This window comes from Teleopsis dalmanni, chromosome 1 (genome assembly GCF_002237135.1).
Source record: "Teleopsis dalmanni isolate 2A chromosome 1, ASM223713v2, whole genome shotgun sequence".
Taxonomy (NCBI): Eukaryota; Metazoa; Arthropoda; class Insecta; order Diptera; family Diopsidae; genus Teleopsis; species Teleopsis dalmanni.
The window spans coordinates 175,078,770-175,090,951 of NC_051846.1; the positions used below are offsets into that span (position 1 = coordinate 175,078,770).

Sequence of the window (12,182 nt, forward strand, 5' to 3'; positions counted from 1 at the left end):
TTTTGTTGTTTTAGAAGGAAACCAATTATCTTACTTTCCCAACTGATACAGTTTAGTTATTATGACAAATATGCTAAGGTATGACAATTTATAAGTTGTTGTTGACTACATAGACCCACAACTAGTTGAATATATATATCTATTATCTATTCTTTGAAAATCATGTTATTCATTCACATTCTCTTGACTGCAAACTATTTATTAAAGTAAGAGCTTTTAAAAATATTAAAATGTGAACATCTATAAAATTGTGTTACACAAAGAAAATATTCAATAGCTTACGATGGTTATTATTTCTAATGTAGGCGTTGGCAACCCTTATTTTTTTAGATGTCAACTGACATTTCCACTGAATATTTTCGCATTTTACAGTACATTTCACCTTTAAGCACCAAATATTGAATATATATCAGTGTAGAGAAAGCAAAACATTTCATCATTGAAATACAAAATATCTAATTAGATAATAGACTAAAATTGAAAAGTATTTGTCAAACTCAGGATATATATTAAAGAAAACCCGCGAACGTTTATCAAATAATTTATCGGTAGATATACTTAAAGGTTAGTAATAGATTAATGTTAAAAGTTGATCACTTTTTATCAATGTCAAATATACAAGAATATTTAAAACATTTAATTTTTTACTAATGAAATTGATTTCAATATTTAAAATGGTTTTTTTGAAACTAATGGCGTTTCCGATTGATACATCTGCTTTCAATCTAGGTTTACTCTCCAGATTAAATCTGGATTCACATAAAAGTGAAACTTGATTGGGTAAGTTTCCCCAGATATACCCATCGAAAACGGTACAAGGCTCACAATAACATATAACTAATGAACATTGTATTACTTTTCATATTACATTTTCTAGTAAATTTATTTTCTTAGGTTGACAGGTGAGGTCCCATAGTTTTTTTTTCTTTGAATCTACTTTTCAATATCACCAACAGTTTATTATTTGTTATATTAAATGATTTTTTTGAACTATTATATATGATTTTTAATTTTAGATTATTGTCAAGTATTATTTAGCAAAATTGTTTTCATAAAAGGATTTATTGGAGTAAAATCATTATTATCAACCAAATTAAAACCTCATATTATTCCATTTAATTTGTTTTTGTCACATTTTAGTACTTTCTTCCATAATCAAAAATAATATATAACCAGTAGCATACCACAAAAATCACTTTAAAAATCATTTTAAAAATGTTTAGCATAAAATGAAATTTTAATTAAATTTCCGAAAAATGGTTACTGAAATATTTTGCTATTGCAAGAGAATATGAAAAAGAAAATATAAACCAAATATTCCGCAGTAGAAAATTGTTGCCTATTTGCAGATACTTGCCAGATTGTGAGATTTGCGTTCATATATGGGCCACTTATGACTACGGCGGCTTTTAAGCTCGGTTATATGTTGAAGTAGTTGAAGTATCTGGTTGCATGCCAATACAGGTTGCAATTCAATCGAAAATTGTTACGAGAGCAATTTTCAGTGCAACTGCAATTGCAACACCAGCAGCAATCGTCGAAAGCACTTCAAAATGGCACTTTTGCCTATTGAGTTCTAGTTTGGTTTAGGATTCAAAGTAAATTGCGCAGTTGACATTTTAAATATTTGCTAAGATTAGTAAATAATTTTTACGCTACTATAGCATAAAATAGTATATTAATCGAAAATGGCAAACTAGTCGTAAAACAATAATAATATAATAAGAAATGAAGTTTACGGACCATATAAGCAGTAGCTTTTACTCTATATATTTCTAGATACTTAACTCCATTAAGTTTTATAAGGATCATAGAAAGAAAGATTTACGGATGTCTAAATACATTTCTCTATAACATGTGTTTACGCTACTTTTAATTTTAGCGCATAATATTACTATTGGTCATATGATACACTTTGAATTTAAGGACGTTCCTATGGAAGACATACAGTTCTTATTTATTATTCATTATGACTGTTTTTTTTTGTTAATGATTCTGTTTGCTACTTTATCAACCCTGACAAATGCAGTACATCACGTTGCATCTTTAAGAACTTTTATGCTTTTCTATAAAATACATAGAGATAAAATTTCTACTTAAATGATTTTTTTTTATTCTACTTGATAATTTTTTTATTGGACCCTATATAAAAAGACTGTAACATCTTTTCTCATCTGCATAGCTTCAAAATTAATAACAATCACTGATAAGTTTAATATTAAATTGCACCCTTAAATTATAAAATGTTTCATTTAGAAAATAAAAAGAAAATACTTAGAGAGTAGGATATAAGGTCTCTCAGTATTATCAAACTATAAGTGATTAAATAATTAAAGCTACTATTGTGGGATATGAGAATATTGTTGCAGTTTGGTATTTTAGTATTGTTGTTATGTGTATACAAATGTCTTTGCTTTATTTTTAGAAGAAGAGATAATGAAAAGTCATAGAATGTATATACATCCATATTAGTGTTGGATTTCCACTATCCAAAACCATTGTACTTTGTTTTATAGACGTAGAAGGGCCTTGAAATAGATTTTTACACGACACCTCCTGTTTAGGCTTTTCCTTAAAAGGTGTGTAAATGCTTATTAGAGTCTGAGATATTTCATAGTCTTATCAGTAAACGCTTACTGTCGAAAAGGTGTTGCATATTATCTATTATCCTATGACAAATTATGAGACGTCGTGAATGTGAATTAATTAAGTCCCACATATGATAATCAGCTATGCCAATTTTTTTAGTATATTGTTGTATATTATTATTATAGATTGCTAGTATGGATCTGCTTTGAGTACATTATGTATATTTTTTTACATGATTTTCGGGGGTCCCAAGAGTCTATGGTATCATGGGCATTATCTTGCAGGCTAAAAAACTCTCTTTGACCAATAGTTGTTTATTTGTTGGTAATTGGTTGGTTACAGTGGCAGGCCATCAGATAACTTTCCATGTATCTTAATTATAGTATCCATTGTGAGAATTATTTCGGATTATTTGGAAGTAGTATAACATATTTCCTTTTTTTAATGTATTTCATTTATCTGGTTCTTATAATTTTTCTTGAATTTCTTAAAATTAATAAATAATTTATTTTTTGTATTATAATTATTTTCAAATGATTATATTACATACAAAAATAACGGTTCAATATAAAAAATTCAATATAAAAAAGTACTCATTTATTTAAACTTTAATTCGAAAATACAAAGAAAAAGTTAATTTTATAAATTTTTTTCGCCAGATTTCAAACATTGTTTTTACCACAAATAATGAGTCCAAAAAACAAGAATACTAAAAATACTGCACCAGTCATGACACCTCAAAATGCTGGAAAACTTATGGCCGCGCAAAATACTGCAACACTGATGACACCTAGAAAAACGAGCCAAAAATCGGTGATCTGTCCATTATGCATGGAGAATTTGGAAATTGATGACGTACAATTCTTTCCCTGTAGTTGCGCATATCAAGTGTGTCGATTTTGTTGGCATCGCATACGAACAGAAGAAAATGGTTTATGTCCAGGATGTCGTAGGTTGTATCCAGAGAATCCAGCAAATTTTACAGCTTTAACGCCAAAAGATGTATCGAAACAACAGTCGAAGAAGCGAAAAAATGAAAGAAAAGCTAAAACGACAATGTCCGTAAATCGCTTAGATTTAGAAGGTTTACGTATTCTACAACCAAATTTAATATTTGTTGTTGGTTTGCCGCCGAGATTGATTAAAGCTGATGTACTTAAAAAACAGGAATATTTTGGTAAATACGGCCCAGTCGAAAGAGTTGTAATTAATCCGCATACAAGATTTTTGGGTATACAAGGGCCAACAGTTGCGGTTTATGTTACCTATGTACATAACGAAGATGCTCTCAAAGCTATACAGTGTATAAATTTATATGAAATTGATGGACGAATTATTAAAGCTAACTTAGGTATGACAAAGTATTGTAAACATTTTATCAAAAACAATCGTTGCGTTAAAAGTGAATGCACATATCTGCATGAAATTGCTGCACCGGAACTCACATTTACTATAGAGGAAATGAATCAAAGAAAACATTACGAATACGAAAAGCGTTTACATGAACTTCTCGAAACAACGACAAAATTAAATGAAACTAAAAAAGCTAATTCCAAAAGGTTATCGGTAAAAACTTCAGATAAAGCTAGTCAAACAGATATAGCAGCGTTCTGTTGTGGAATTGCAACGTGTGAATTGTCAAAAACAACTTACCAGCGTAATGAAATATATGGCAGAGAAAAATATGGTTCAGAAAGTAATGCAACAACTGTTATCGAAGTTGATTCAATGGATCGAACAAATAATCAAGAAAATAACTGGCATACTATGACTACAAAGTATCAAATTGATCATGATCAAACCTCCAAATATCGTAAGGATATTGAAGTATCAATAAATGGTGAAAAACGTGGACTATCCAAGTATTATGGAAAATCTTACATTCCTAACTACCTAAAAGATTACGAAAAATCAAATGTTGAGAATTATCAAATGGCAATTCATACTCAATATAAATAATTTCAGAATATCTAATAAATTTTAAGCTGTCTCGTATTTCTGACTATAATCATATTAGTACTGAAACATCTGGGAGCTCGAAATATGACTTGGTATATGGAAAATCCGGTATTTCTAAATATTGGAAACATAATAAAAAATCTAATTCTATAAATTTTTAAAAAGATGATAGAAAAACCAGTGTTTCTAAACATGAAAACAAAAAGTAAGCAAAAAAAGTTTAGAAATTAAAAAGAAATTATATTAATAACGTAGATATATTTACTTAATTAATTACTTAATTAAAGATAATTAATTAACTTATTTTTAAAATTTATACATTTTTGCAGTAACCACCAAAAGAACATTAATTGGAAATCAAAACTAAAAAAAAATCAAAAAATTTTTTCTCTTTTGACTTAATTTGATGTTGTAATTAATTATTTTAAATTTTTAATTTTATTAAAGTTACAATAAAAGCAATAAGAAATAATTTGTTCACCCAAAAGAACTCATATTATTTTTTTAAAAAACTGGTTTTTAGAATTGACATAGAAAATTTTCTAAGGAAACCAGGCGAATACTCGTATTCGGATTAGAGTCAAATTACCGCAACCGAATCTCTTTTTGCCGGATCTTAATTACCAATTGGTTGTTTGTGTTTATTGTGCAGCAATATTGAGTATGGTTTATAAAGTTCGATAAATAAAAATTTATAAGAAGTATTTCCAATATATAATATAATATGTTCCCCGATATAAGATATGTCTGTCATAAAACAATCCATTAGCCCCCACCATTGGAGTATAACTAGAAAGCAAGTTGATTTTACATGAGATGCTTCACCATAAGCAAATGTTGGTATCACGGAATCCTGGTGGGTTGGCTTTATAAGGGAGTGCTATTATAGCGGTTGCTAACACGTAAAAGTACGGAAACAGAGTATAAGCATTTATATATTTACTCAATGTGTAGTTGAATTTTTGTAGTAACCCATGTTACATGTGGAGTTGAATTTGGTAGAGGCAACAAACTTTAGTAACCCAAAGAACAGTAGAAGTTTAGTGGGGCCCTTAAAGAAAAAAAAACTGTGTCCATATATATAACTTCATTTGTTGATACATTTCCTTAATATGTGTATTTGAGACACCTATGTACATACCTAAAATAACAACGGAATTATGTCTCTTCAGAACAGGTCATATACAGAGAAAAGTAATTTCTGTTTTCTTTAGCTGGTTTCAGATCTAACATTAAATATTGAAAGAGGTTTTCATTTTCTAATTGAATAATAGGATTTATCATAATTGGGAAAAGTACTTCGTATATGAAGAATTTTCTTTTTACAAGTTTTTAAGTAACTTAGAGTATTCTAATTTCACAACATTCACAATGCTTATTTTATGTTTGTTTATATAGAAAAACATACATAATTAACAATGTAATAAACTTTTAACATTTTAATTAAGTAATAGGTATTACACTGCAATAAGTTCATTTAAATCGATCAATACACTTATAAAAGAAAATGAAAATAATTAATAAGATTATGCAAATAGCGTTTATTCGCTTAAAGATGAATCAAGTTTATCAATACACTTGAAAAGAAAAATACTACTAATGAACAACGTAATGAACGTTTAAAAATTAATCAGATTCAGCTAGCAATAATTAGAGTAGAATAGTGCAACTATGATAGCTGACGAATAAAATGTAGTAAAGAATAAATTCATAGATTGAGTTATGTTATTTTTTATTATTCAAGTTTTATTTAATTATTTCAAAATTCATTACTATTGAGAACATAATATTTTCTCTAACTAAAAATAGATTTTTATTAAGTTAAATTGATTTAAAATGCATTTAAAATGCAAAATCAAATAAATAAAATCTCGTTAACTAAAAAGTTTGAGTATAGAAACTTTATCTTCTTAATACATTTACTACATCTGAATATATTTTTGAGTCAATATTTTTGGAAATAATCTTCATCACGAGTAATGGAATTTATTTATCCAGTATTGAACTTATACGAATTCAATCAGTTTTGATTTGTGAAGGACAGTAAGCAATAATTTATTTAAATTTTTTTTAAAATTTAAATCTTCAGTTGAATTTATTCACAATACTGCCAATTAAAAATGAATTGCATTTATATCCGAATTAAACGAAAAAATCTAAATATTCAAACAAAACAGTTTCAATATAATTTATGAAATATTTGACAAATTTTTATTGCCACTATTTTACATACAAAAACTAACAAAATTCAAATTGAAATTTTTCACAAAATTTTTTTTGATTATTTTTGGGAACTTCAGTGTCATTCAATATTTTTTTTTTTGTTTGGCAGTTTGCAATGACAGGAAATGGAAAAAATTTTCTTTTTATTGAAAAAATGCATATTTTTGATTGAATTTATTTTAAATAATAATAAAATTGATTATTTTTTATATATACGTACACGCTAGGATATTCTCTAAATAAAAAATAAAATAATTTGTAGACAATTTAACACGTTTTTTAGTTCAATAATTTTATTAAAATTCAATCAAAAGAATTACATGAAAATTTAACAAAATATTGATTAATCTGAATGAGTTCGTAGGAACAAGGAAATTTGTATAATCCATTTAAGATGATTTAATGAAAAAAATCAAAATATTTTTTTAATATATTTAGATATGTATTTCTATATGCGAAAAGATTAGTAGAAGTAAGAGATACTATTGTATCTTTATTGTGGATTGAGTTGGTATACAACTAAGCCAGGGCGAAGGATCCAGCGGTTTAAAATTAATTTTAATGTTCACTTACAAATAATTAAATAATAAATATACAATTTAGTCAGTCATAAAAAAGTGTATTGTGACCGAAAGAATTCGCTAATGTATGATATTCGAAGTAACTGCAAGACTACAATGCTGTTTCGTCCATACAACTATGGCAAGACGTTTCTTGGACGTTGAAAAACACGTAGAGTTTTGCTAATGAATTATAAATGACACTGAGACGTTTTCCAACTTATGTCACTAATTACCACGTCCTGCGTTACTATCTGAATAGGAGAGATCTTTTTAAAAAGACACAATGTTAGCTCTATACTTATAAACACATGAGACTTTAGGTAGGTAGATAGATAGGTTACACCGGCGATTTCAATTCATCCGGCCTGCATTATTATTTAAATAAAAGATATTGTTTTGAAAAAACAGAATGTCAGCTCTACTTATAAATACATGAGACTTTATGTAGGTAAGTAGGTTATACCGGCGATCCCAATAGATACACTTAGGACTATAGGCCCATTGTATTACCGTAAAATTAAAATAAGTGATAAGGCTGTGCTTTCATCGTCCTTTCCATAACTGCGGCAGACAGATTTAGTCTTCTAACATCTAAAATAAAATGATCTACAAAATGAGACTTTAAGTCATATCTCAATTTGATTTCACCAGAAAATGAATATTACTTTGACAGTATTACCGGCTAGCATTGTGTTTTGTCAAAATTAATGGCAAAATAAGTTGTCGCATATGAGCGACCAATAACCCTATTCATCTTCTATGAAACCGTGTGAATTGTTTTTTGTTTCTGAAAAATAACCAGAGTGTAAAATCTTTTTTACCGGTTGCGAAGCTAAAGAAAAATTAGTGCAGAAGTTGAAGGCTATACCTAAATGAGCCTAAGAGCACCATGCCATGATTGTACATATTTTGATTAAATTAAGGTATGGACCTTAATTAGACTAAGGAACGTTACTAGAGGATGGGATCTCAATGGCAAATAATTGTATATATTTTAATTAAGAGATTGTGATGATTTTTTTATGTTCTATTTAAATATTCCGAAAACTTATTTATAATGCATAACATATCAGCGTATATCAATAAAAAGATATAAGATAAGCTAAAAATAATAATAAATTTTTAGTTAATAATTAAATAATTTTTACTAAATAAACAAAATTTTTAACAATATATGAAAAAATATGTACTCAAATATTTATTATATAAATATCTTGAACTTACTAATAAATAAATTTTAACGTCTGCATATTTACCTAAAAATAAAGAAAAATGTATTTAATATTTTTCAAAATTGAGTATATAATAAAATAAATAAAACTAATGTTATATTGTTTTTTAGATTTTATGAATGGTTTCATATGGATGAGTGTCAAAATTGAAGTGCTGATAAATTTTTGTAAAAAAATATAACTTTTCACAAAATTCATATTCCAATACTGAAATAATATGATTGTCTTAGCATATTTACATTTCAGATTTTTCAATCTATATATTTTTATATTGTATACATAGTAAATATCTATATATTTGCATTTTTATAACTTAAATCAAATATTGAAAGTTTTTAGTTCTTGATTGCTTGAAAAATCATATCAGCTTGCATTTCAGTTGATTTTAGATAAAAATGCATACAGCTTTACAAATCGGATTTTATTTTAAATTTTTTATTTATTTGAAATAATTTTAGAAAATGTGAAGCCTGCAGTAAAAAATTTAAGGAGTAAAGAATATGTTATGTTCCGTTATGAACTGTTGAAAAAACAAAACAATATTCATTATTGCCATAAATTTTTATTTATTTAATTAATTTTGATTTCTACTGTAAAAGAGTAGAATCCGCTTAATATTTTTCAAGTTTTTATAAGAAATAATTGTATAAGAATGCTTTGAACTTTTGTTATCTACAATGTCTTTTTCACCTTCTTAAAATTGTAGATTACACTTACAATCACATGATTGTACTATAGCCTTTCGCATCATAGCGGACAGATAGTTCTCACACATATTACTGGCAGTGCAATCAATATCAGGGATCGATTATAGTTAATTCAAAAATTTTCATGAAAAATAGCAACAGAAAAAAGCAAAAATAATTCGTTTTATCTTCGAGCACAGCAAAACAAAACTCACTGTGTGTTTGTTAGTTAGTGTTGTGAACTCACAGACAAAATTTTCGATATGGTTCGTACGGTCTCTCTCCATGATGCAGCTCGATAAATTTGGAATTTGTATCACAGCTTGTATAGAAATACATTTCAGTATTCATACATTGATAAAACTTAAATGATAAAGTTCAAACACAAATTTTTCCAAAAGAATATAATCACTAAAAATCTAAACAGTAATTTTATTTGTCTAGATTCTCACTATACAGTAGACATTCAAACTACATAAGAAAGACTACAATATTTCTTTTGAATTCTGATATAATGAAGTTGGTAGCAGTTAGCACATTTACTTTTTCCTTGAGTAGTCCTCATTTGACCGACATTGGAAAAAAAACTTGGCATGATCTTGAATAGTAGCCAAGACTATGTTTTTGATTGCTGACATCAAGAATTTTCGCTGTAGTAGTCTATTTTGATCGAGAACAAATCTAGTCCGATACAAGACGTCTCATATTCTTCTAGACAGAGAGAGTAGTTTGTCACTTCAAGAAGATCTTATCAATTGTGATAACATATGTTGAGTGACCCGTAAATAACTGCTTAGTAGTAATAGCTTGAGACTGCTGCGGCCTGATGTCCATTCGTAGATAAATAAAGCAATTAAATATAATTTCTAAATATTTCCTGTCATTCCATAGTAACTGCAACACTATTTATTTTCGATTAAAATGTTAATTAGGATATTGATTTTATATCAACGAATACTATAATATCGATCTGGTCCACAGTACTGGATGGTTGTCTGAGTTTTTGAATATTTGACCAAACACACTTTTATTATTATTGTTATTGTTAAGGGATTTGGCACTGCGACCGTCGGGTCTACTGTACCCCTTTTTGGGTTTAGAGTAGATATCTAAGCCGATTTATACAGCTACGATGCTCTTACGTAGGCATTTAAGTTTTGCGCCTATGTAACACTTAGTATTAACAGAATTTTGACATTTCTGTTCTAAAGTTTCACTTTTTCCAGCATAAATGTCATTACAGTATTTTTCTTCATGCGGGCTTGTTGTATTATTTAAATTATGGAATTAGTATTTGAATTAGTTTTTTCGATTTTGGATACGGATTAACAAAAAAGAATACATCGATCAACGTTGTTCAACATTTAGTGATGAAACACCGCATCCAACGACTGCAAAACAGTGGTTCAATGATGTCGAGCGTAGTTGTCTTGTCTCTACGACGATTTTCATGAAGGTTGTTCAAAAATGGCTGTTATACCAGAAAACAACGATGCAGCCAATTATTATGTTTTTTGTTTGTTTGCTTGAATAAAGAAAGTGCAATTCTATAAAGATGCTATAAGTACGTCTGATACATATTGTTTCACTACCACTCTTTTTCAGACTTACAATGCTATTTTATATGCCGAACTTGTAATATAGTACACCTATGGACTAAACCTTAACCCTTATGGTTTATCCCTGTGCTTTAGGAAATGCCCCTTGAAACTGCCAAGTCGGTATTGTTTTGCAGCCTCTCTATCTCTATCGCTAACACATTGCACAGTTGTTTGAAGCATTTCGATTGAGTTTTTCTGCATTTTAGTTAATAAATACTTTTCCTTTGTGAATGAATTAAAATTTTTGCTTCACTTTTCAAACAACATTTAAATTAAATTACTGTATCTTTGAATCAACTTTACAATAATTTACTTGCAAGTAATTTATTTGCTTACAATGCAAAATTTGTTTTAGTTAACGGCAAAGCGAAAGTTTTATAATTTTCTCAAGTACAAATTTATGCAGTGTTTTTTCCATTTTTCCATTTTTCCATTTTGCTCCATTCCTACATTTATTCTCGAACTTCTTTTTGTCCTTTAGACTGCCATTTTAGCATTCATAATTGCGTTCATTAAGTTCAAATATTACTGCCCCAACTGAAAAGTTAATTACATTATGCAACAGTTCAATTCAGTTGCAGCTCATTTTGTTCTTCACATTAACAGAAGTGATAGCAGCTCAGACGCTCAGCTCATCCTTGCCAGCATTAAGTTTGGATTCTATTCAGGGACAATACGAACGAAATTATAAAATCAAATTAAGTTTGTACAAAAGTCCTAACAGCAGCACGATGCCTAAACGACTGGGCAAGACAATTGGAGTTCAGTATCAATTTCTAAAACGAAGGAGTCAGCACAAGCAATTCAGCACAACCAAGATTTTGTTTCTGACATGAGATTTCAATGGAAAAAAAAAATAAAATTAAGAAAAATTATTTTTTCAGATGAACAAAATGTTGCCCAAAAAGGATTATAAGTACTAAGTTTCATGTAGCTTAAAAATGAACCAGAAAAATTAATTAAAAGTTCAGTTAAAACTATTTAATTTTTAATATGTATTTTTAATCGCTGGGAGTAAATATTTAATTTTTCCTTTTTTTTTTGGCGTGAAACAAGCGAACTTTTAATTGAGTGTACATACTACAAATATGTGAGGAAATATTAAGAAGCTTAAAGATGAAAATCTTAATTTTAAATTAACAAAAAAAACCTTCTGGAAATGATGTGGACTCATGGCATGAGTTTTTTAACTACTTATAAAGTTCATGTAAAGAGCTTGATGAAATTTGTTATTGGCATAATATAAATTAATTTTTTTTGTAATATATAAATAATCATCAGCAGAATGGAAAATTAATATAACTTACAAGAGTCTACCTTCTGCTCAAA

General features: G+C 28.1%; 1 protein-coding gene across 1 annotated transcript; it reads left to right on the top strand.

Annotated features, from left to right (window-relative positions):
• Positions 1-3,248: 3,248 nt before the first annotated feature.
• On the top strand, positions 3,249-4,893 carry LOC119670303 (CCR4-NOT transcription complex subunit 4-like; the record flags this gene model as incomplete). Its single annotated transcript, XM_038080508.1, is given in 2 exon segments — positions 3,249-4,753; positions 4,878-4,893. A coding segment is annotated over 1 exon segment (1,272 nt). The 3' UTR covers positions 4,549-4,753; positions 4,878-4,893.
• Positions 4,894-12,182: the final 7,289 nt, after the last annotated feature.